This window comes from Lissotriton vulgaris, chromosome 4_1, assembly GCF_964263255.1.
Source record: "Lissotriton vulgaris chromosome 4_1, aLisVul1.2, whole genome shotgun sequence".
In the NCBI taxonomy this organism is placed as follows: Eukaryota; Metazoa; Chordata; class Amphibia; order Caudata; family Salamandridae; genus Lissotriton; species Lissotriton vulgaris.
The window spans coordinates 1,818,738,729-1,818,766,066 of record NC_141691.1 but is presented as its reverse complement, the minus strand read 5'-3'; the positions used below and the strand labels follow the sequence as shown (position 1 = coordinate 1,818,766,066).

The following is a 27,338-nucleotide window of genomic DNA, read 5'->3' as shown; positions in this document are numbered from 1 at the left end:
TACTGAAGTCTCAGGGACAACAAAGACTTCATTCAACTCTGCTTCAGCTGCTGGACTCTGACAACTTGGAGTCCTATCCTGTCAAGTGGAGCCACTCCAGTCCTGGGCCTTCAAAAGGGGCTCTGGAATAGTTTTCTGGCAAAATCCACACATTGCTTGCGTTGAAGCAGTCAGAACAGATGCATTTACCTTCAAAGCCGATGCAATGCCGCTTTTGAATCCACACAGCATCAACAGCATGGCTCAATGACAATGCAGCAACTTCATCGTAAGGTGCTCGACAAAGAAGCTGAGCCCGACTGTGAGGCTCGAAGGAGACACAGTATCTTCAGTGTAAAAGGGGTTGACAACAACGTGGGACCTGACTGCATGACACGGAACCAGCGCAGTTGCTCGTCGATGTCGACACGTCCTTTGGATAGGTACTGTTTTCAGTGGGGCCTTCGTGACTTCTGTATTTGACCCATGCTCCATCGCAGTCAGCTTGACCTTTTAGATTTGACCTGTCTCTGGTTGGCATTTTCTGCTTTTAAGCACTATACTTCAATGTACCTGAATAGAGTGGTGGTGACTACTTGGGCAGAGTGCATACCTCTGCCAACTAGAGACCCCATTTATAACAACTGCAAATATTCCTACATTGAAAATTCTAGGGGCATATTATCAAGAACGGCATTAAAATTATCGCCCCGGTTCACACCAGAACCTGGGCTTCTATGGGAATTCACAAGGGCATATTATCAAGCCCATTATCGCAGCTTTAGCTGCATTTTCCTGCCGCTAAAGCGGCGATAATTTTAACGCCGTTCTTGATAATATGCCCTAGTTATCTAAAGAGACGTCAATAGAATTCGAAGTGTGAAGGTACTCAACAAATCATTCGAAATTGAGTGAGTCCTTTAAGACAGGACAGTTCATCGTAACTTTAATAGAAAACTTTACATCACTATTAGTACTTTTATATAGCGGATTTTTACTACTCCAATCTAAGTGCACATTTATTCTGATCAGGGAAGTAATTCCTGTAATCAATGCCTTATATTTTCCATAAACGGACGCATGACCCTTCCTGCTAAACAGCTACAGAGCATCAATTTAAACGAACCTTCAACATTTATTGTAGACATGCTTAAAACCATTCAATGTTCATAAAAAGTGTTGGCCTACACTTTTCGACTTTGGAATATACTATTTGTTGGCATACCACAGTAAAGCATGTGATATATTTGTTTCAATATGATGGTGTCATACGTGGCGTTGTTTGTTATCTGTCAATAATTTGCTTAGGGGCACAAATCTGTAAACATATATGATCTTTTACTTTGTGAGGAGACAGTAGTTTTCTCAGTTTATGTTTCTTTGGTAGGTAAAATGCGTTGTCTGTAAAATAATGTCATTACTTTGCTAAAAATTGCATATTTCACACATTTACACAAATTGAAAATCTATGGTTTACAGGTCTCTGCAATTTAGAGAATTCACAGAACATCATGTAACCTATTCACCAAGGTATTTTTGAGTACATAAAGTAGTACTGCTGTAGTATTCTTTGCATACTCCTGCACACCTTTAGGAATTGGCCCCAACACCTCTAAAATGTTATTAAAATGGGAATGCTCAGGGTATATTCACATACAGTTAGTATAAAAGTGAAGGGCAATGCCCTCTTTTCACATTTACTAATATGGTGGTGGATGTTATGGAGCCAATTCACAAAGGCATGCCGGAGTACATAAGAGTGCTTCTGTAGCACTACTTCTAGTACTCATATATGCTTTTGTGAATCATCCCCATGTGGTGAAATCTAAACAATGTATAAATGTTCAAGTAAAATCTTCCCCACTCCTACTCTATTTTTTCTGCAGAATGGACAATACTCAGGATTAAGCATGACATTCATCTCCCTTAAAACATGCATTTTTTTTGCTTTTCTACTGCAGAAATCTAATTTTCTAGGTCTATAACAGCCCCCTCCACTGAACCAACAAATATTCCTACCTATTATAAGATATTATATGATATTTTTTATGTGTGTTTCCACTTTGGAGCAGGCTGTACAAACAATAGGGAATACCTATAAACCTTTGACCAAGTGATCATTCCAAGTCGTTGACTTACATTTGTAGAACACCCACCACACTTGCAGGTTTTCTCAGGAGAAGTTTAGTTACAGTAAACAAAATCTGCAAAGATAGTTCATCATTTGTGAATGTGAAGCATGTTGTAAATATGGCGCACAATCCCTGAAAGGTACTAATGCCAAGTGGTAGGCTAATCCAATTTTGGGTGAACAGTCCCATCTGTGGTTGAACAGCAGTGCAAGTAGAGTCAAATCGGTGGTACCAATAATTAACAGATATTCAATTTTCACACATGATTTACCACACTGTAATCAAGGCCTATTTTGCTATTCAATTGTCTTTTGGTTGAGCCTTGAAGGGTCTCTTCCAGGATGTATGCTTGGCACATCTGTGTGTGTTTGCATATATTTTCATCTCTTGCATTCCACATGCATTATGTTATCCTAGTATGACTTTGTTCTAGGAAGTCACTTACTTAATGAGCTCAGCAATTATTTGAATGCCATCTGATGAAGACAGATACAGGATTGGATATATTTTATTGAACAAACATACCATTTTAACGATATACAGCATTGTATTTAAAAATCTGAAACATGTTTTAACTAAACCTCTAAAATAAGTGGGCATGTAGAACAATAGGTCCTGCAGTCTTAAACAGCTGAAACCCCTGGTGGCAAATGTTTAATAGTCTGTAATATGATAACTAAATCCAAATATATCTGTGCAAGTTCTTGATTAAATGCTTATAAATTCTGAATGTTTATGCACACTTTCTATAACGTCAGATATTTTCATATTGCTATTTTACCATAACTTAAACATTTCTGTTAATGTTTATTTTGCAGCACCTTGTGGTAGCCGGTCCACAGGTTCTGAAGGCACAGTTCTTTCTCCAAACTATCCCAAAAATTACAGCGTGGGACACAACTGTGTTTACTCTATTGCGGTTCCAAAGGAATTTGGTGAGTACAAATAGAATTTATTATTTATTTTTCACTGTTGATAGTAAAGGCACTGCCAGAAAAAAAGAAAGCCTCAAGCAACAGTATGATATCAGTGAACTAAATGACTCTGGCGATGGACTGGATTGCTGGTGGAATGGGGCAGATTCACTAGCTCTTACCTCACTTGCTAATTTAGAAGAATTGTTTTAGTCACTGAGGAGGAGCTTACGCATCATCACTCACAATAGGAAGGACCATTCCATTTATGGTTGTTAACTGCTTTCATGTTTAGGCTACAGACTGCATTGTTAAGGAATCCAAGCCACACACATCTTCATTTCCTCTCTTTAAATTAATTAGCAGTGTAGTCTGATGTAAGCATTTTACAGTCAAGAAGTAGTTGTGAGTTTTATCCATTAAACATTTTACGGAGAGACTATAGTTTTGTTTGGATAAGAGATTAGTTTCTTCATCCTAGTAAATTGGCATTATTTGTTATAAGATTGATGAGATAATCAAAACATAGAAATCAAGTCAAACATTATACATCCAGTGGATGTTACGGAATATGCACATTTTATTGTGGTGTGGAAGCCATATTGGTAACTGTAAATGGCTGACATTAGTGAATTAAGTGACTCTGTGAATGTTTACACTTATGTACATAAAAGGACCTGTGTTGCTGATGATTTCATGGAACCTGGGCTCATTACATAGTTCAACATTTAGGAAATATAATAGCCCTTGTCCAGCTGCTCCACTGTGAATAATCCTATCTACATAACATCTAACTAACCTTTGTATCATCCACTATTTTTTGAGTAACCACCTAATTCTGTACCTGACCCTACCAAACAATGGGTTCCTCTGAACAAAACTTCTATTTGTGGTGCTCCAAAACCGAGGGGTGACAAAAGCAGCGATTCTGTTTCAGGATAATTAATGGGAAGAAAAGTATATGCATGCCCATTATCAGAGGCAGTAAGAGTAACCATAACAAAAGTTGTATTGCAGGCAGAAGTGATGTGGAGCAAAAAAGAAGGTTCAAGTCTAATCCTGAGATGATGCTCATTAGCAGGTGTGTAGGTGGAAAGAGCGAGATGCTTGCTGAAGCAGAGAATATGCAACTATAAAGGCAGGTTGAAAAAAATGTGTGTATTGCTATATCAATGAAACCTAGGCGAAAAGAATAGCTGACATGATTAACAGTTGATTGCTGATAAATTGAGAAGTTTGAGGATAAAAAGATGTTAGTATGGCAGACAAATATAGGATGTTTAAAATTATGTGAGGGAATTCCTGAGGGACTGAAGTAATGACAGTCAGTTGAACTTTACGCTGATTGACTTCTTTAAGAGCAAAGGGAAATTAGAGAGGAGTCAGTAGCTGGATTGGAAAGAGGGGTTGGTAATTTATTTTTCTAGCAGTATAATAGCCACCAAGGATTTAAAGTGTTGTGAAGAGATGCCAGAGAGGAAAGGTTTGTTAAAGGTTTTGGAGAGCTAGGGCGTCACTTTAGAGAAGACGATCGAAGAACTTTGCTGATGAGGTGGATAGAATTACACAAGATGAGCTGAGTTGGAAAAAGGAGGAAGGGCAGAAAGTTACCCACAGATGTCAATTAAGGGGTTCCCAGCGTCACAGCTGTGACCCCTGGCTGGACCCTTGCAACCCCTGGCATTGCCTTTGTGAACCCCTGGCAGAAACACTGCTGAGAACATAGGGGCAGCTCATTCTTATGGACGTCAGTTGTGTTTCTACTTTCCGTATTTTCTGTCATTTAGTTTATTATACTAATTGTGAATTCACTATTACTATAATAATGCATAGAGTTCAATTAGCTGGAATATAACCCTCCCTGTAAGGTGAGGTAAGCAAACAATGCTTTTAAATGTATGTTGTGTGCGTGTTTGTGGGTGGGAATATATGTGAGAGACAGTGTGTGAAAGTGACGTTGCTTCCGCTATCCAAGGCGTTTGGAAGAATTTACATTTATGGAATTACACTATAGCAGAGAGCTGTGTGTTTACGGTTTTCCAGAAGAAGAGGATTTGTGGAAAATCAGAGGCAAGGTCACTGTCTTAGAGGTTTGTCTGAGTTATAATGATGTGAAAGAATAGTTGCAATTTAGATTTTAGAAGAAAACCTTTCTAGTTGTAGATCCAACTACAGTTATATATTGTATTTAATTTACTTAGCATACTAAACAATACCAGAAAACAATCTAGGTTCAGGGTGAAATGGTGAAGGCGAACAGGGCTAGAAGAGAAAAAGTCAAAAAGCAGGACATTTACAAGGGGGAGGTTACAAGAGCAGTCAAATGCTAAAGTAATTTTGCAGTTAGGGACTCACTAGGCATAAGGGTAGAGTTTGTTCTTAAGAAGGTTGTCTGTGTAGTTTTGAAAGCTTTTAGCAGGAACAGTTTTTCTGTGAAGAATTCATTCTGTCATGAATGAGAGAAAGTTGTTCCACATTTAAGCAACAATTTTGGAACACATTTTCCATCCCGCCTTTTTCTCCACTTGTAGGTAGACAGCATGGACTCTTTAATGGAGCAGAAGTTTCAGTCTTTGTTTGAATACATACATCTGCGAGGGATTTAAGTTATTTTTGAAGTGTTAGCCTCCAGATAGTACAGAAGGTGTTAATTTGTTTTGTTCATTATTTGGCGGCCCTTTTAGTTTTTCTATACAGAACGATAACTAGTGATGTTACTTCAAACCAACGATTAGTCCTTTTGTACTGTTTTGAAGCATTTACATTTCTTTCAGAGACTTCTATGAGCTGTTGAGAAAGACTGTTGAACATTGGCATAGTCTGGATAATACTGTAGTTAGAATTAGGAAGATCCATTGAAGTATGACTAGCATACTTTGGATATGTTAAAAAAAAAACAGTCCGTGAGCATTTACGTTATTGCTTGAGCTTGTGGAGTGAAGGAGAGAACGGAAGTCAAATGGAACCCTGAGGTTGTGTGCTGTCATGACATAAGCATTAGGAGGTTCAAGTTGAACTGGTCAATTGAATCGCACCAGTATTGGGTCTTCAGATTCAATTGTCAGGATCTCGGTTTCATTGGTTTCGAAGCAGTCCTTTCATGCTTTGTGACTATCAGGAATGTGATCACTGACTATGGCAATTGTGCTATCTTAATGTAGGTCAATTAATATTGGAGCAACTTCAAAGAATATTTGAAAATGTAGTCCAAATAAAGCTAGTGGAAGTGTGCAGGTATATATTATGTTATAAATTTATGTTAAACCTAATGTTACCCAAATGTTGAAGTCTTTTGGCTTGCAGCACAATAACAGAGTTGAAACAGTGTAGAGTCGTATTGTGGACGAATTCAGTTTTTAGCTTCTTCAAAAGTGGTAGGCATTTGCTCTAAATCAAATTGGAAAGGTGTTCTCAAAGATGTTTTAATATTGAGAATGTGAAACCATTTGCTCTGTTTGTTACTGTTGGTGGGAGAGCCCATGATCAAGTGCATCCTAGAGAATTTCCAGGGAAATATGTTTCTTTTGAATGAACACGATAATGGAAGAATTTGATTATTCAGTAGTTTAAACAACAACTGATGATATAGAGGTTTGAATGTAGGATAAATATGCTCTCTGTACCCAATTTAGAACTGGACAAAAACAGTGGCATTCTGTACTCTCTGAGTGCAGCATATTTGGTAATGACCTTTGTATAGAAACAATTGGTCAGTGCTTTTCTTGACTTGCACTCAATGTCTAAAAGCAACAATGCATCATTTTAGCAATTTTTATTTGAAAAACCTCTTAATGTATTCGTTTTGTTCTGCTGAGGACTAAATATGAATAGCCAAGGATCTAAGTAAAAGATAAACCACAGAGTTTATTTATGATAAAAGTCAAAAATATTTTCAAACTGTTACCGTTCATCCAATCATTGGTTTTGAGCATGGATTCAATGATAGGAAAAGTTTTTATTTTCATTAGTATAAATATAGACCTTTACTCAGAGGCTACAAATCAATTGGTTTTGTAACTGCATATCTATATTAAAGAAAGCATGTGTCCAAATGTCCCACAGAATTATGCATTTTTAATTTCTCTCTCGCATGGACTAAAAAACTGATTTAATGGTCTTACATGCACTCAATAATAAATATAGACTGTGCCATCTTTACATTTTAACTAATAGGAAGTTAGACATTTTGGGACCATTTCACAAGGGCACATAAGAGTAAATAAATGATTATGCTTTTGTGAACTGGCACCTCTATGTCCCCCTATGTAATGCATATACTGCTTTTAAGTTGTGTCCGGCGCATCTAAACCAAAAAACAAAGCCACCACACCAGATTGTGCACATATTTTAGGGACTAATGCCAAGAATGCAAGCTTTCTTGTCTGAAAGGTTCCATCAGTACACTAAAAGTTTAAGATTTTGTAGAGGAAATCTTTATATAAAATATTATTTATCAATAATTGGTACTTTTATAACAGTTTGGAATAAGTATGACAGTCCATGCATAATATTTGAAATTAGGATACACCTTGTGTTCAAATTCTACACCTGTAACACAGAGACACACTAACAGTTAAGATCCTATTTACTTGATGTTGCCTACAATCATGACTTCTGTTATGTTGAACCAATGTTAGCCTAAAACGTATATGTGTGTGTTTATTTTAATATTACCCAGTAGTGTTCACCACTGGGTAGTTACAGTTAGGTCCACAGTTCCACAGGAAATTTATTTTTGGGTGTGTTTATAACTTTGGTGCCATTTAATGAAGCTTCCCTAAACTTTCCCCAAAAAGTTCAACCAGCTCTGCTTCTTCTTGGAAAGTTTCGAGGTGATCCGTGAAATGGGGGCCTGAGAAAAAAGGAGGGTGCCAAAGGCATTTTCCGCATGCAATTTACCATAGGAAATTTAAACAGCGATACCGCAAAAACAGCAGAATGAAATTACACCAAATTCTGACTGAAAGCTAGATCTTGGTCCAGAAAGTTTATTTTTGGGATTTGTGTACATCTGTTCAGTAGTGTTTGAGAAATTAAGATTCAAATTTCATGTATGAATCAGATCACGAAGGATCCTAGGACTCAACAGATCTAAAGAAAAGATTTGATTAGCAACAACCACATCAACAAAGATGTGGAGCCATTTTTGGACTGCCCCTGTCTTAGAAAAATTATGAAAAAAAGTATATATGGTGACAGGGAAGGAATACCCTGCCCGTGCTAGGCCTGGTTCGGGTGTTCCCAGGCCCCCACCACCTCTGGGGTCCAAAAATATATATTTGTTTGCAGTGTGGCAGATCCAGAAATTGGGTGGAAAAAAATGCAACTTTTGTTGGCCAGGTCTTGGAATAACTATAATTCATGCCCTTGCCATAAACTGCTAATTACTTCCTAAAATGCATCGGTCATATAGCACATTCTATGACATCATTGATGACATCACTGTAACATCTGAAATTACATCATTGATGACAACTCTCTGCATGGAGGGGGCACAAAATATAGTTATTTTAAGAAAATGAGGTATAGGTACTTGAAATAACTATAGCTGGTGAATTTCAGTGGCTTTGTTTGTGTAAAACAGTATATTTTAGCCGACATTTGCACCTAACCATAATGTTGTTTAACCCATTGTTTTTAAGTGAAATTCCAAGGATTTTTTAGTGCAGGATTCAGTTCAAGCATCAACTAAAAGACATATGTCTGCCATATGTACTGCGTTGAAAGCACTTTCTCTGCCTGCTACGTTCAATAACCTAAATCCCAAAATGCCCTTATTCAGACCATGTCAACATTGTATGTTATGGTAAACATATATGAGAGAAAGACATTTGAAGATTGACTTCTTATTCACATACTGCCAAGGTTTACATCTTTTATTTTACACATAAACATTTTATTTCATGCATTGTTCACCCTGTATCACAGACAGTTAAAGGCTTTGAGCATGTTGCACAAGTTCAGCATTTGAGGCAGCTGTCATTTATATGAATATACGCTCATAATAAAAAAATACTATAAAAAGGACTAAGAAATTTCTAACTATGATTTCCATGATAGATTTTTTTTACAGATGGGAGAAATGCCGATTTGCTCTGCAGTATTGTTCTCAATCTGTTTTTTAAACAGATTTCCTATATTGTAGAAATAGAACTGAATGTTTTCTTTTCACGTAGAGCTAACATACCAATTAACAATATACTGATTTATGCCAGCCAGATATAAGAACATATATGTAAATTGGGTTTTCAAGATTTTCCAGCCAAAACTAAGGAGCATATTTAGCTGAGAGTTCCTGGCACTCTATCTCTGTCCCTTTTCCATCTTTTTTACTTCAGTGCCCTCTGTAGCAGAACACAACAAAACCTCTTCCAAATGTTTTTCGGTGTCCATTTACTACAATGTTGGTATTTGAGCTCCATCTGTTTTGTGGCATAGTTCTCATATTTGCTTCACAGAGGCATTATGAAGGCACTGCGGTTCAAACATAACTACCGCTATGCCACTTAGCACAGCACTGAAAAATCACAAAGGGCTTTTATTTCAATAAACAATGCAATAGATTTGTAGTAGTTTAAAGTGCGTAAGATAAACAAGCTTTAAAAGCAATAAAAAGTGGCTGAGGTGTAAAAGAATGGCTTTTCTGTGAAAATGAAAAATAATAGTTTTTTCGTGTGATTATTTGTACTTATTTTCCTTGCTATTAATGGATTGCAATACATTTTTGTCATTCTTATTTTGATGCTATCGCTCTGACGAAAGAAGTGTCTGTTTCAGATTTGTATGTGCTGTTTCAATAGATTTTCAAAAAATAATTTGTAAATAATATTTAGTATGTGATATTATAGCCTGAGAACCCTCCATAGTGGGTTCTACAGGCTATTAAAGGCCTGCTCCAGTGTTAAATGCCGAGCCGAAGGCGATGGCCTTTAACAAGGCAGAGGGCATTACCAGTTCAGTAGCACCCACTACAGAGGGCTCTAAGGCTATTAAAACATTCCAACCCTAGAAGGCAGAATGTTCTAATTTGTAAAACAAAGGCCTCACTGAAGACCAAAACCAGGTGGTACATGGTTTGTGAAGGCACTCTTCTTCAGTTATTGGTCTGAGCCAGGAAGAGGCTTTTACCGATGAGCATAAACCAAGTTAGAAGAGCTGAAATCCAATTACAACATTCCCCTCACCGAGGTACAATGTTTTAAATTAAATAGACTGTAACCGAAAGACCTACTTTGAAATGTTGGAGCACAAGTTCTTAACCAGTTGTTATGGGCCCTCTACCAAACTTTAATTATTAATGGAACTCCCAACATTCCAGTATTCTAAATAAACATTAGTACCCAAGGGGAGGACATTCTAGAGAGTTATTGAGAGGAGTGGAGCCAGAATCCCCAAGGCAAAGCAAGAGTGCCTATTCTACCTTGGTCAATAACTACATGGGAATGCCCTCCCCCATGTATCACACATTTCTATTGCAAATCAGGCCTTTCAATTTAGGAGCAATATTTGCTAAATTATTTGGTACATGGTGGTTTCTGCATGGTATTATGGAAGTGGAAGATTGCAAGAAGCATAGCAGGTTTTTTTAAAATCTGATAAGGCTCTGCGATTATTTCCTCTTTATATGCACTGTAGTGAATACCTGGCTTATGGTCACAGAATGGGGTACAAAGAAAGACAGTAAAAGATTAAATTCACAATATAAATAATGATTGTGACATACTAATAACAATAATTGTGACTTCTAATGTGATTGTAAGCTGTATAATAAGCTAATCCTCTGATGGGATTTGTTGAACCATATTTGAGATAAAAAAGCTTCGCCTGTGGCCGGACTTTGCCCTGCAAGCCTACTTGTTGGGGTGGGACTGCTTCCCCTAGCTTTTGCTGACTGCACAGAAAGGCCGATCATGCACCAGAGTGTCGTAAATTCACTGGAGGCATCCAAGCACATTCCTGGGCCAAGAGGGCGTCCATCGGTGCCCGTCTGAGGCTGAACAAGGCTGGGCTCTGTCTCTTGGGTCTAGTTCCTGTTAGGTTTCATATTTATCTAATACAATGCCTGAGTGTGAAGCTGCTGTCAGGTTGGTTCCACTTTATTTTATCATTGGGGCAGCTATGACAATCGATTGACTTTTCTCCTTACTAATCTCGTGGAGGTATGGGCTGTGAATCTTGATGGGGAAGAAAATTGCTGTGGACACTAAGGGTGGTGGGAACGGCCCACGTACTATGCCCTCTTTAACTACCTATCTTACCTCAGCCATGGGAGCAATTTCCACTGAACTTAATTTGTTCAAAGACTACATTGAAGCGGTACAAAAATTGATTACCGAGCCAACATCTTCATCTATCGAACTCAACCAGAAGGCCCTTGATGAGATCCTCAACACGCTCCCAAATTGTTACCAAGGAAAAAGGACACACAATACACATCCACAAAGTCGCATAGGTGAGTAAGACCAGCTCAAGAAACCTGTGGGCAGTACATTATAACAGTAGTTGAATAGCCCTGGACTCAATGAGTTCCATCTCGCCAAAAGGCCCACCACCGGTTAAGAGGAAACGAGTTGAGGAGAAAAGACAAGGTCCATCCATAAAGGTCTGTCTTTCTTTGGGTGTAATGAGACTTTGCCACCTACTGGCGCCTTACATCAGGCAGGCTCAAATAAGATGGATAAAATTAATGATCACCTCAAATCCTGCTGCCAATCTATTATCTGCTCTCTGGAGAGAACATCATCATCTTTTAGGGATTAAATATTGTGCCATATCAAAATATTGTCAGGGAAAATTCAGTAATAGGGGAGGTACTATACAGTAACACATCTAACATCAAAGGTGTACTCCAAGTAGACCCCTTACAATCCTACATTCAACCGCCTGATACTAGTATAGGTATTGATAAATCCAGTGCCCTGGGAAGATAGGGTCAAGGACCAGCCTGATTCCACTGTAAAGATCCTAGGGTGGGCCATCCTTGGTAAAGTAGAGGACTGGCCAATAGGCCAATTCCTTTTTTTCACCAGTCCAGTATGGTTCCGACCCGGTTTAGGTTCTGTGGAACAAGTTCTCAATTTACCCAGAATTCTGGGAAGTATGTTAAAGCAGTAAAGGTGCCTTGCATATGGCTTTCATGGAGCTCTCCTGTGCCTTTGACTTCGTAGATAGGGAGAAGCTGTGGGAACTGATAGAGCAGGCAGGTGTCCAACACCTTTTGTTGGACCTTGTAATGTGCCTGCACTGGAACACTACAACAAAAGTGCGTTATACACCGCAAGGGGATTGCACACAACCAATAATGGTCACCAGAGGTGTCAGGCAGGGCTGTAAATTAGCCCCCTTCCTGTTCGTGTTCTATATTGATTCTTTAAATTCCTTTTAGGGTCATGTAGTAGAGATGTTCCTAGAATTGGCCTTCACTCAGTCCTATACGCGGATTATGTGGTCATTTTTGCCAATGGCCTTCGGAATCTTTTAATGCCTTTAATGATTTTCTGTCAAAATTAATGGCTCCAAATGCATTAAGCCCTAACGTTTCTTTATTGGGGGAACACAAATAGAAAAAATACATCATTTAAGTATTTAGGTATTCTGTTGGATGCCACCAGGATGTGGATAAGGTAATTAACCAGAGAAAGCAAAAAATAGGGGCAGCCTGTGAAATAAATTTTAGGTTTGCTAAAAGGTTATGTCACAAGCTGATTAAGGATATGACCCAGCTCTATAGGAGCAAGCGCCATTCAGTTGGCATATATGGAGCAGGAGTTTGGGGTCATGTTGTTCCAGGGAAACTGCAGGTAGCTGAAAGAAAAAATTGTGTAGACTTCTAGCTATCCCTAAAACTATCCCAAGCCTTATCTCACACTTGGAACTAGTATGGGGTTTGTTTTTGGATGATCAAGTTAGTATGGCCCCTCTATCATTATGATCGCAGCTATGGAATACAGAATTCAGAAATCACTTGGCACTGGTTCAGTAATTAGATACATGCCCATTTTTCCCACCTCAGGCATGGAACCTTATTTATTCTGGATCATTAATCCTGGGCTCAGAATTTATTTAACCAAGTTAAGATTAAATACGACCCATTTCCTATAGGCACCTTGTTTGCCTCTCTTCCATTCTGCCCATGTGATGCTGCCTCTTTCCAAGCCACTGTGTACTCTATAATTTTTTGCACATAGTACCGCACCCTAAGAGGCCACTATTTACACCCAGTTCTCTTCCACAAGCACTTTACTTACTCTAAAGAAGGGCTGGGATACCTACAAAGTTTAACTTCACCTGAAATTTGTTTTACTGTACTAAGCTATATTTTTGCTTCTCTGAAGTTAAGAAAAAAATCTGCATCTTAACTATAATTTGTGGAGATTTGTATTATGATGTTTTAAATTATTAATTGAATGTAATGTATTATTATCCCTTTCGCTTGCAACTGTTGAAGATGTATTTAATATTCTGTGCTTTTATGCATATATTAATTTGACCGAATAAAGATACTTTTGACTTTGAGAAAAAATAAACCACAATTTTATCTTGAAAATTATTGTTAGTGGGCTAGAAGCAAAAACAAAGACATATTTTCTATAAATTCAGAAATATCTTCCTCCTCCAAGTGAGAAGTCTGACAAGCAGAGTATAACTTGCACTGCCAACAGCAGCAGCCTGTTAGCTGATTCTCTAGTTTTCTCCTGCCAATTCACTAATGAACAGGTAGAATACAAACATTCCATATATAATGAGACATCTGAATGTGTTATTGCTGGAATAGAAGCAGTAGAATTGAAAACATATCACGTGGACATTATTAGTATCTGAAAAAAACAGGAGTTTATTTTCATGATTGAAATTATAATTAGAGCAACAGAAAGTTAAAACACGGGCACAAGTTTCATAAATTCTCAAATATCATAATTACGCATTCTAAGTGAAATGCACCTCCAACTGTAGTAGTCCAGTTTTCTGCTCTAGCTTCATCATGGAATTCTAATAAACAACTTGAACATTAACTTTTCCTATTCATGACAAAAGTAAGGTTCTCCACTTTGGACATCATGTTGGTAGAATAGGAGCTATTGAATTTAAAATCATATCTATGCAACATGCTGAAGTAAATGAGCATTAAGGGATTAATTGAAATTAGAAACCTATTGTTAGATGAATTTGAGTGGAAATGTTGTTTTAGTCCTTGCGACATATTATATTTATGAATGGCAAAAAAATGTTAATGAGAGAGATTCCTGCAAATATCCAGCGTTCCTTTCCACATCTGTGTCTTCAGACCATCCATCATCTGCCACTTCAACCTCCTTCATATTAAAATAGTAATTTTTTCGTACATATCGATTTTTTCAAATCTTCCATTTCAGTGCACAAGTGCAGATGGATTGTGCAAGAAATTGGGTTACTGGTTAAAGGGGATGAAACCCTACTCAAGTAGCAACAACAATAATCCTTGTCAAGGTGAAGGACAAGCAAGGGGCAAATTAACCTGTGCTCAACCCTCTAGTAGCTTGGCACTAAGCAGGTATGCTTAACTTAGAGGCAATGTGTAAAGTATTTATGCAGCACTGCAAACAGTATTAAAGTAAAAACAAAATACAAGAGAATGCCCAAACCAATTTAGAACAACAAAGCAACATTTTATAAGTAAGACAAGCGCAAAAGTAAAAAAATCCAAACAGAAGAACCGAAGATATGTCATTTTAAATATTTAAGTGAAAATGGTGTCAAAAAGCCATGGGTCACTCGCAGCTATTTCATTGTTCGAGACCAGGAGAAAGTCACAAGATCAGGCCAGCTGTGATGGAGCACGGATCGGATACAAGGACCGGGTTATTCCTGCCCAAAAATTACCCTCTCAGTCCAGCTCAAAATCTGCTGTGGAGGGGATCTCGAGTAGCAGCGAAGAATCACAGACAGTCATCAATGTAGAATAAAGAGCAGACCTGGCATCACAAATCATCATCACTCTAGCAAAAAGGTCCTGTTGTTGCACAAAGGTGAGCAGGAGCTTTGCGGTGGTGCTCCTTGAAAGTGGTTGATGCTGTAGAGCGAAGAGTCGGGTTCACAGTACCTCGCATCGACGAACTGTCCAAGTGACTACATTTCACACCACTGTCCCTGTTCACAGTTGTGTGGAACCAAAAGACTTCAATTCAGCCTCTCTGAGGCCACACACATGATCCAGGACTTGGGGGTCAGGAGATTGTGCTAGGTGGATCAAGATGCTGCTTTAGGTAGTTGTGAGCCATTTATGTCCCTGTGGCTGTGAACAAGAGCCAAAGCAGACTATCCCTTGGAGTCACTCTGGGAGTCCTCGATTTAGATGCAGGTCCAGTACCTCTGACTCAGGCCGAAGGGTAGCAGGGCAGCAGTCCAGCAAGGCTGTAGTCCAGTAAGGCCACAGTCCAGAAGAGTGGCAGTCCTTTCATCCCCACAGCTGCTCTTCTTCTTGGCAGAGTCTTCACAGGCCCAGAAGTGTTCTGAAGAGCTGCCATCTGGGGTCCAATGTATATACCAGGTGCCTCCTTTAAAGTGGGAGAAGCTTCTCAGAGTTTCCCTTTGACATGCAAAGGTCTCTTGACTCTCCTGTCCTGGCTCCAGACTAACTACAGGGGTACTGCAGCCCTTTGTGTGGAGGCAGGACACTGCCTAATCAAGTGTAAGTAGGACTGTGCCCAGCTTTGCCCTACCATCCTGCCGGTGATGACCCACCCAGACACACTTAAGCCTTCTATTATGTATGGATGTCTTGGAGGAATATGCATAGCTCAACTGTCAGCTACACTCAGTCATGTGACCAGAGACAGGCACCAAATGTCAGGAATATTCCAACTTAAAAGTGGTATTTTCAAAATCGTAATTTAAAATCTTACTTCACCATAAGGTAGGATTTTTCATTTCAAATGAACACAGAGATAAGAGAGGCACATATACAGAGACATCTTAAAACATAGTCCTAGGATTAGTCAATGTAACAAAAGAGGAAATACGATGACAGAGGCAAATTTTTCAAACGCTGTTGTCAATCCTTTTATTCATAGTGTGACTTGCAGACAAATAATGCAACACAGTCAAAGCGTTTCACACTTGTAGGGTTCTTCAGGGCTAGTTATGGTCCAGTAAGTGCATCAGGGTATTAACCCGAGCATAGAGGGTAAAGTTTGATATGCATTGTTTCTAGATTTTAGTTGGCAGACAGAGAAAAATGCTTCAGGATGGCCATGTATGTATTGAGAGCACGGTTAAGATGTGTTCAAAGCCATGTGGGCAGCCCATACCCGCTTCCCCATTAATTTGACTGTCTTGATGAAAGGATGTAATGTGGGTGCTCACATTTTGCTTTACTCACACATTACAGTATTGATCTTTTGATCAGCATGGTTGAGGATTCAGGAATTACACTTGTATGCTGTCTATGTTCTTGTTACAGGGCGTGAGAACAATTGACTGGATACTTGCTATGCCCCACACATGAGGGGATGTGATCTTTTGTGCTTTCCTGCTGGTTTGGTGTAGTTTAATGTATGTTAAATGTTTAGTTGAGTGTGTCTATTTTGGTTAGAGGATGACTACTTGCCTGACTGAGTCTGTTTCAAATGAACTAAATCAGTGTTGAGGATCCAAGGACATATTTATGTTTGACCTATAGTGGAAGCCTCTTAGCCTGGTAGGGGCAGGGTGGGATGATATAATTATTTATGTTTGTGTAGGAAATTGGGTTATCAGTTGAGAGGGGTGAGTGCCCCACCACACAAACAGTAATACAGTGAAATACAACTCAAGAAAAATACCAAATAATTGAGAAGAATTAGTACATTTCTATAAATAAAATGACACCAAAATGTCAATGATCCAAAAAGTAAAAACAGGATGTTAATTTATAAACTGTCAGGTGAAGATGGTGCCAAATAGCACGAAGCGCCACTCACGGTTTTTAGGTCATACTGGACCAAGTCAAAGACACAAGTTCAGGTTGACTATGATGGAGCACAGATCGGATACAGGTCAGATACAGGGACCTAGTTCATCCAAGTGAACAGTTTACCTTCTCAAAGCCCTAGTGAGTTGACTCAACTGGAGCTTCAAGGTGGAAGGGGGCGCAGAGAGATGCTGTATGCGTGGGGAGCAGACGTCACTGTTTGACGAGAAGAACAAAACACCTTCCTTACTTCATGTTGGAGGGAAACACAACAGTCCTTGGTGATGCAAATAGCCTGCTCTGGATTCCCACATGCAACTCATGAAGCAGGAGGAGAACGCTCTGATGCTAGCAAGGGCACAGGACCTGTGAGAACCTCTTGGGCATCAGGACTCCCTCCAGCAGAGGTCAGCAGCAGGGCACAGGCAGTGACACATGGTGCTGTTCAGCTCGGCTGCTGAAGGGAAAGTCTCTGGAAGCTTATTGAGTCTGTATAGCACAAATAGGAGGCTAGCCAACTGACTCTTTGATTCACTTCCGGGATTTGAGGGCAAGGCAAGCAGAGCCAGTCTTTCTTCTTCAACACTGCAAGGCAGTCCTTCTTCTGAATCATCCACAGGTCCAGGAGTGTTTTAAATACAAATTCTGAGGAATACTTTTTTATAATCATTTCCAACCAGTGAGAGGGGGCCCTCTCTTTGTCTACCCTGAAACTGCCTGTGATGTGTTCTGCTCTTTTCCCTGGCTTTGGCTCCAACCTGTAACAATGGGAGGCCCAGGTGTCAACTGCATTTGCAATGATAGAGCAGGCATCCTCAGAAGTCAAGAAGGTTATCCTTTAAAACAGGAAGGGTTGAGTACAACACCCCAGTACATTCTGCTCAGAAGAACGCCCTGACCCACACCTGAGGCCTTTATTTTCCAGTTCAGGAAGGAATACACATCAAACCACAGGGGCGCCATTTCAGTCATGTGACACTGGCAGAAAAGCACATTTGATTCAGGCAGAAAATGACAATTATCTAAAAGTGCCTTTTCAGAATAGTAACTTAAAAACTGACTTAACCATCAAAGAGGATTTTAAATTAAAATTCATGAGTGGAAGAAGTATTTCTCTATCTGTTCCCAAACTAACATTATCACATAAGTGTAATTAGGTAACCCAGTGTTAATCTCTGGGAAATATACCCTTACTACAGTGAAAAACAAAAACTTTAGGAGTTTTTAAATGTCAGGACATGTAAAACAGAAGTACACATATCCTACCTTTTTTATATGAGCTGGTAGGACCTACTTTAGGGGTGATTTATAGGCATAAAAAAGTAGGGTTTGGCCTGGCCAAAAGTGCATTTTACCAAATTGAAATTGCAGATTAAAATTGCACTACAGGCTGCAGTGGCAGGCCTGAAACATTCTGTACGGTACTATGCCAGTGTGTGGAACAATGTATGCTGCAGCTCACTTTTAGTATTTAATTTACAGGCCCTGGGTACATGTAGTACCATATACTAGGAACTTGAACATGCCAATTAGGTTGATACCAATTACAACACGCTTGAGGGAGAGAGCACAGACTCTCTACCACTGATTAGCTGGGATAAAATGCACAAAGTTTAAATACTAACAAAAAAAGTTCAGCAAACACAGGGTAGAAAAGGCAAATAGGTCTGGGGGAATACCATGCCTAAGATGTCAGGTCTAACAGTTTGGTTGGATTGCAATGGTCAGAGCAGGATTTTCCATGTTGCTAGAATGGTGGCAGAAGACTCGAGTGAAAAATGACAGTAGAATTGAAGGGTCACTTCAATGTCTGGGCAAGTGACATGGGACACAAATGGCTCAGGATAGGGAATAAAGGGCAGCTCCTTACCTAGAAAATATGAGGACTTTTGAAGCAGCAGTTTGCCCGATTATTGTTACAGCAGGGAACAGACCCAAATCCACTTGAAAGCAAACATTTAGTCAATGATACCAGGGACAACTGTTGTCATTGTCAAGGAGAGTGGTGATATGGGCAAGCTGTATTGAGCCCTTTATGGCTGATTAGGAGTGTGGCAATCCTAATATGAGTATGTGCTTATTTACATCTTCCTTAATAGGCAGGAAGTTTGTTTCCTAAATATGTTATAAGGAATCCTATTTCGCGGCTTTTTGGTAGTGCTCATGCCTAATTGCTCTTTTTTATGAGATGGTTAACAGCTCCCTACCCCGAATCTTATGCAAAAGATAAGTTAACTAACAGATTGCTGGTGGCAATCAAGAAAACATGCTTTACAGATATTTTGCCTGACCAGAACTCTAAAGAACATGCGTTTTAGCTTTACTCGGCACCACACAGGTGTTGTAGCATAATTGATCATAGCATAACTTGACATGGAATGCCTGTTTAACGGTTTGGATTTCCTTATACTTTAAGATACCCCACTAGAGTGTGGTCTGCGGAGGCAGCACTTCTACTTTATACAAGACACACAAGGATTGTTTATTTGACCTGGGATGGGTTTCTTGGCAGATATGAATTTGTTATCAAGAGTCAACGTAAAGGCAGACCTACCTAAACATACTGTGGAGCATTATGTCACGGTGGGCCAAAATGTTCCATGCTTGATTGTGATATTCTGAATGTGAGACTTCTTTTATAAATGCTGAATGGAATGCAATATTCACTCTTGTAAAAAAAGGTAACTAGCAATGGCCAGTTTAAGCACACTCAGTCTTTTTCACAGAAGGTACCTCACTCAAGCATTTTTGCAAACGATATTACATAATCAATCTGATGTATGATGTCATTGAAGAATTGGCAATGCAGAGTTCTTTCATCTGGTTTGGTCCTGCCCATTGGTTTTGGAATATTGAAATGTGTTTGTGCCAGGAGTATAGGAGGTGATTGGCCATATAGTTATCGGCACTCCCAAGCCTACCTGTTAGGACTAACTAGAATACTGAAAAAAGAGAAGACCCAACATAATCTAGATGCCCTTTGCCTGATAATTGCCAAGTGGCACATAAAGGTACATTGACTACAACCCTGTAGGCACAGAATGGGAATTGCGGCACAGAGTTGTCCATGAATGTACATAGTTAGAGGAAATGCACATGATTAAGATGGGAAATGGCGAGAGCTTGATGAGTGGCTGGCTTGAGTTGCTGCAGAACTTGAAACATTCTCTTGAAACACTACCACCTTCAATATAATATTCTGGGTAAACAGGTTGTTTTTCTGTTGAATATCATGTTTGTTTTGTCAATATGTTAATTTTATTTGTTAAGAGATGTCCTGTCTATGTGATAAGAGTACCTTCAAAAAGGCAAAACGTTTGCAGTTTTCGGCCTGTTTGTGAAATATGTCCCCAACTGCGAAATGTTACCCTGAAAGAATGTTACTGAGTTTGTTTTAAAATAAAATAAAAAAATAATAATACTTGATTTTCTCTCAAGTCCGATATTTTTCAAAATCATAACCAAAAGAGAGAAGAGGGCAAGCCTGTGGTGTAGTTGTTATTAACATGTACAACGAATTGAACGGTTACAATAAATCTTCCTACTTGAAAATAACAGTAAATTGGTGTTACAATTTCCAGTTGCAAATGTAACATTGACCAATGATGAGTGACATTCAGCCACTCCAGCATACTTAGCACCAGCCCTCAGGGCCCCAGAAAATGCTGCACACGGCATACGTGCTATGGCCATATGCAGAGGTTAATGTGTAAAGAGCGTGCCATAGGTTGTTGATTTTGTATTCTTTTCACCTTTTATGTATTTGCATTTTGAGTCTAGTTCACAGGAATGTGCACTGAATTTATGGTCACTAGGGAGTTCCAAAAAAAACCAATGTGTTCTTTGAAAGTAGTTTTTCAAAATACTTCAGCTGTTAACCCTTCTTAATGCACTGATTAATAATGAATGTGTATATTTTGCTGTACAACCTAATACTACATCATGTGTAACACGTTTTATCGGCGGCACCAAATGACATCAACAGTGTCAAATTCTTACAAAATATCCTTATTCGATTGGGTTTGTTAGATGCTGTTCAACTAAGAATGCATTATTAATGTGTTAGGTCTATATCACACATGTAAGAAATCGACAGCCTGCTTACATGTTTGCTTCATTTTATTCTATGTAATGAAATACTATAATGGTGTGTTTAGCAAGGTGGTATACATCTTGACTCTGACACAACCGAGGCATTGCTCAATGCATAATCATTTTCTGACACTGCTGCCATGGATACTCTCAAACCCAGTTGTGTATTTCAATACGTACCTTGGTTTGTAGAGTGATGGAGTAAATATATTGCCCCTCTCCCGACTCTTCTGTGAATCATGAGTATAAAGAATAGTTACTACACCAAAGAAAATAAATTAATGTTTTAAAAACTACATGACAAGTGAAACATTTAATCCAAAAGACCAACTTGTTTTCGGCCTCCAGATTTGAGCTCAGTTAGTGTTTTAAATATTTTGAGCATTTTCAACAAAATGATGCAAAACTTTGAAGATTCTCAGTAAAAACTCTTCGAAACGTTTCATGCAATGTGGGAGTTTGAACGAGAATAGTTTTAAGTTCTCTTTTGATTCTCAGTTTATTATTTAAAAAGAATAGCTATTCTAAAGTGAAAGAAGTTACATTATTTTGCATTAGGCTTTATATCTTCAGTTGTCTCCGTTGTCAATATCCATCTAATACTAGTTCACTGGTGAATCTGTAGACACCTTTAAATGCAATTGGTGAACAGAGCATCCAAATTATCCTGTTTCTATTTTGAGATTATGCAATAATTTGTTAAACACATTTTAGCTGACATAAACTCTCTTTAAAGGGAGTGTGAATGAACCCAAGCCTTGTTTGTTGCCTCGCACAGAAATGTAGTTCATGTTCAATCTTCAGTTTTCATGGCTGGGGTTCTATAGGAGAAACGCTGAAGTGTACCCTTTTTGACTGTTTCATTAGTCTGTCATGCAGAATCACAACAGCAATATTTCATACAATGACAGGTTTCGGCTGAAAGATAAATGATTCACAAACGCACAGTCTGCCCTGGGCACGCTATTTTGTAAACATGCAAGTCCCATCATCTCTGACACTCTCTCACTGATGTTTCACAAAACTGTAATGATCTATAATTATTTAACCTTGCAATCCAAGACTGATTGCCTTTAAAATGCAGATCTGTATTCCTTTATGCTCTGAAATGTTTCCTAAACTGGCTCAGCTGATCTGTTCCACTTCATACAACGTTATTAGGAATTACGAAATAAAACAACAGAAAACACTGCAAAACCAAAATACTTTCTTCAGTGCACTACTGAAGATGCATCAGTTTTGTTGAAAAATTGAGGGCAAAAGACGACAAAGAAATGTAGATTTATTTAGCTAAATGTTTGTTTGGTTTTACACATATTTTATTCATTTCAGCAAACTATACGTTTTGGGATCACAAGTAACGTTAACTATCCTCAGTAGGAAGTTAATGAATCATAGTAAAACAAAATAGCTAAATACTCACGTCAAATACACACACAGTCGTCTTTTTCCGATATCAAAATTAATACAGTGTTACTATAATGAAAACATCTTTTAATATATCTGAAAGACTCAACTCGAGTAGCATTAAAGGTATTATTTGCTGGCAGAGTAAGTGCACTGGGTGAACACCTGCAGTCTGCTGTCTGGAAGTTAAAATACATATTGACACCCAAACCTGTTTGAAATCCGAGGAAAAAAAAATTACAATTATTGTTCCTTTATGTTAGACAGTAGGTGAAATTGTATTAAAAACTTTTTTGCTTTTTGATTTTTTTGTGAAGCATATTTTGTTTGCGGAAATATACAGGACCGTAGCAGCTTCCTTCAATGTTCAAACGACTAAGTACTACTGGTTAAGGACTACTCATTGTACCACATATTTCTGTTTTGTTTTCTGTATTGCTGATTGTGAAAAATACATTGGGGCAGATTTATGTTAACTGGCGCATCCCCAGGGATGCGCCAGTTAACATGCGCCACAGTGCGCCACAGCTCCGCCAGCCATGGTGCGCCGCATTTATAATGCGGCGCACCATGATGCAAAAACGGCACAGATGCGTGACGCATCTGTGCCGGAAATGTGGCGCATTGCTGGAGTTGCGTCGCAAGCGCGACGCAGCTCCAGCAAGGCTCGGGGGTGCCCCATTTTAACAATGCTGCGTCAAGACCTACGCCTGCTTCAAGCAGGCGCAGGCTTTTGACGCAGCATTGGCTTAAAAGTGACTGAGTGAAATCTCATAGATTTCACTCAGCCACTTTTGCGAGGCGCACCTGCCCCGGAACGCCCACCCTGCGCCGGAACGCCCACAAGCGGCGCAGGGCTTTACAACGTGACGCATCTGCCTAGTTGCGTCACGTTGTAAATCGTTAGTAGGGATGCGCCACGTTTACGCCGCCTTGCGTGACGCAACAGCGGCGTAAACGTGGCGCAAGGGCCTCATAAATCTGCCCCATTATTTTTGCTTGGAAAGTTTTTTTATGTTTTGGTCATTTAAAGATCCTGGCATTTAATGGAGTGAAGTGATAAAAATGTGGTCATATTAAGGAATGTATTATTTGCTAATAGCATGACTTGTGAAATATAAGAAATTATCTACAGGCTTGACATCAGACCTGAAACACCTTTGGTTAAATTGCATTTCCACTGTCTTTCTCATTATTCTTAACAATGAACATGATCATGAAGTGGCAACATTGTTGAAACTGGTTAGAGACCATGAGTCAGGAAATGGCGAATGTTTGTAAGGTAGAAATGGAGGTGTGCAGGGTATTGCAGTGACTGAAACAGAAAGAAAACTGGCAGGAAAGGGAGTCCAACATTGAGTTACAGGCATGTAGTCTGACATTTGGATATTTGGATATTTGGATATTTGGAGGGGTATTTATAGAGCGCGGCGTTCGCTCCGGAAGGAGCATCATGGCGCTGAAAGTCCTTGAAGCCAGGTCACAGAGTGGTAGGGGGGAGGCTAGATGGAAGCTTTGGTCCAATCGTCGGGAAGATTGAAAATCCATGTTTTGAGAAGTTTTCTAAAAGACATCTTAATTATATTTTGTGTTTACTGTAACTACTATAGGGCCGATTAGGCTGTCGGCCAGGGTTGCCTCTGACCAACATCTCTGCAGTTTCTAAACCGACTGACCTCGGCTCAGCTGTCCGAAACAGCAAATATGATGCAACCACACACAGTAGATTTACAGGGGGCCACCATAGGTGCCCCCGGGCCACAACCGTAGGCCGCAGAGAGAAGGTAGACTTGCTAGGGGCCCCCAAAGTCGCTTTCTAACAGGATTTCCATGTCGGAAAGCCCAACGTGGACAGCCTGTTGGAAAACAACATCATAATCCGGCCGGTGCAAACACAGTCAATCAGGGTTTATGATTGGTTTCCGACTGGTCCACGGGCTCCTTAATCCCATCGGAAGCCGGTCAGATGGACCAGATAATTCTCAGATGACTCTCCTGACCTGCTTGGGAAGAGGTCACTCCCCTCCTCGCTCCACGCTCCTTAAGAGTGCTGACTCAGAAGCGCCTCTCAACCACCCTGCGGTATCGTAGCGCCTCCAGCTGACTCCTCAGCGCGTCCTCTCCCGCAATACTTCCGCTGCCTGCATAGTTCGATCTGTGTTATTTGTAGTGCTACTTGTGCATTGTCCCTGTATGCTTTTCTGTTCTGCGCTGTAAGAATACGCATTGTAGTAGCGCTTTGAAGCGATAGTGCTCCATTTGGACTGTGTTTGCACCCAGGCTCGCCGAGTTTCGCTTTCCCCTTTAGCATCCATTTTGTGGCTTGTTGTGACTCCCAGGACGTAGCTCCACCCCGCGCCCGCCTCCCAGCTGACCCTGCCTCACCCCTCCCCTTACACCATTTATGTCCAATGGCACATCGCGCAGCGTTCACGCGCAGCGTTCGCGCCCCAGTCACGCCGAAGGTGCGCCAAAGGTAAGCCAGTCTACGCCTGGACCGCGCCCAGCGCTAGAGCCCCTGGTCCTCGTATTGCCCACCCCTCCCGCATTACTTACGATGCCACCACCCTCCTAGCCCTTAATCCCGGCCGTTCCCCCAACTGCGTCCTAGCCGCTCCTGGACACACCCATGGACCCTTTTCCTGCAACTTCTGCAAGTTCGACGGCACCAAGAACAACTCCTCATCTACGAATACACAACAGATATCCGACCCCAACCACCTACAATGCATCCTGCTCAACACCAGCTCGGTCCACAGGCACGCCATTGACCTCTGGAATCTACTAGACACCATCTCTCTGGACGTCGCCTTTCTAACAGAAACATGGATGAACGCCACATCTGCCCCAGACATCACCATTGCCATCCCGGAAGGACCGTATCGGCCACACAGGAGGAGGCATCGCTATCGTCCATAAGAAATCCATCCGCATCTCAACCAGCTCAGACGTCAATCTCGCCAACTCTGAACACCTTCACTTCCAGATCCACATCGACCCCAAGACCACACTCAGAAGCACCCTCCTTTACAGGCCACCAGGACCCCGCGCACAATTTAGTGAAGACATCACGGACTTCATCACTCCACACGCGCTCCCCTCCGAGGATTACATCCTTTTGGGAGACCTCAACTTTCACCTTGAAAAGAACAACGACCGCAACACACCACCCTTTTGGACAACCTCGCCAACCTCGGACTTAAACAACTCGTCACTACCCCCACCCACATCGCAGGTCACACACTCGACCCTATCTTCACCTCCAGCAAACATGTCTCCTTCAGCCACACCACAGCTCTCCTTTGGACTGACCACAGCTGCGTTCACTTTACCTACAACAAGCCCACATCCAACAACCACCCCAACCCACTCTGCAAAGAAACTGGAACAAAATCACCATCGACCAGATCTCCTCATCGCTTCTTCTAAACCCCCCAGCCCACTCCTCAAACCCAGACCAAGCAGCCACCAACCTCACCCAATGGTTATCCAACAGCGCCGACATCCTAGCACCACTGAAAAAACGACAAATCAAACTAAGCAGCAAGAAGGCCTCCTGGTTCAACGATGATCTTAAGAAATCCAAGAAACTCTGTCGCTCCCTTGAGAAGGCCTGGAAAAAAGACCCAACCACCAGCACCAAGGACGACTTCAAAAACGCCACCCGCATACACCACCAACTGATCCGGAATGCCAAGAAAGCCGCTTTCAAGGACCGACTAGATAACAACGCCCACAACAGCAAGGAATTATTCAACATCGTCAAGGAATTTACCAACCCCTCAGCCAACTCCAACGACATCACCCCCTCTCAAGCCCTCTGCGACTCCCTAGCCTCATTCTTCCACAACAAAATTGCAGACATCCACAACAGCTTCGACAACCGACCCAAAGACCAACCCACCCAACCCCCTGCAGGACCCCCACCCCCCCTGAACATCCTCAATGACTGGAAGACAATCTCCACTGAGGACACCATCCGTCTGATGAACTCCATCCACTCAGGATCCCCTACAGACCCATGCCCTCACCACATCTTTAACAAAGCAGACTCCATCATAGCACCGCACCTCCGAGACGTCATCAACTGCTCCCTCAACTCGGCAACCTTCCCGGAAAGCTGGAAACATGCCGAACTCAGCGCCCTCCTGAAAAAACCCACAGCTGACCCAACCGAACTCAAAAACTACTGCCCTATCTCACTCCTTCCTTTCCCGGCCAAAGTCATCGAGAAAGCGGTCAACAACCAGCTCGCTGCATTCCTCGAAACTAACAAATCCCTCGACTCCTCACAATCCGGCTTCCGAGCCAAGCACAGCACTGAAACCGCCCTCATCGCAGCAACTGACGACATTCGAACTCTGCTATACAACGGAGACACGGTCGCCCTCATCCTCCTCGACCTCTCCGCTGCCTTCGACACGGTCTGCCATAGCACTCTTTTACAACGCCTCAGAAACGTCGGAATCCAAGGAAAAGCACTGGAATGGATCACCTCGTTCCTCACCGGAAGAACCCAGAGAGTCCGCCTTCCACCATTCAAGTCAGAGGCCACTGAAGTCATCTGCGGCGTCCCACAAGGATCTTCACTCAGCCCCACCCTCTTCAAAGTATACATGAGCCCCCTCGCGGTCATCGCACGCCAACACAACCTCAACATCATCTCCTACGCCGACGACACTCAATTGATCCTATCACTCACCAGAGACCCTAACACTGCCAAAACCAACCTGCATGAAGGAATGAAAGAAGTAGCAGAATGGATGAAGCGCAGCCGTCTGAAACTGAACTCAGACAAAACAGAAGTCCTCATCCTAGGCACCTCCCCCTCCGCCTGGGATGACTCTTGGTGGCCAGAGGCCCTTGGAAAAGCACCCAACCCGACGG

The 27,338-nt window shown here is 40.9% G+C and overlaps 1 protein-coding gene across 1 annotated transcript in view; it reads left to right on the top strand.

Moving 5' to 3' along the window:
* Positions 1–27,338, top strand: part of CSMD3 (CUB and Sushi multiple domains 3) — a 2,596,150-nt gene that overhangs the window by 1,866,620 nt on the left and 702,192 nt on the right. The window contains exon 32 of the mRNA XM_086918068.1: positions 2,930–3,046. Within this exon, the coding sequence (XP_086774194.1) occupies positions 2,930–3,046 (117 nt within the window). The remainder of the gene's footprint in view (positions 1–2,929; positions 3,047–27,338) is intronic.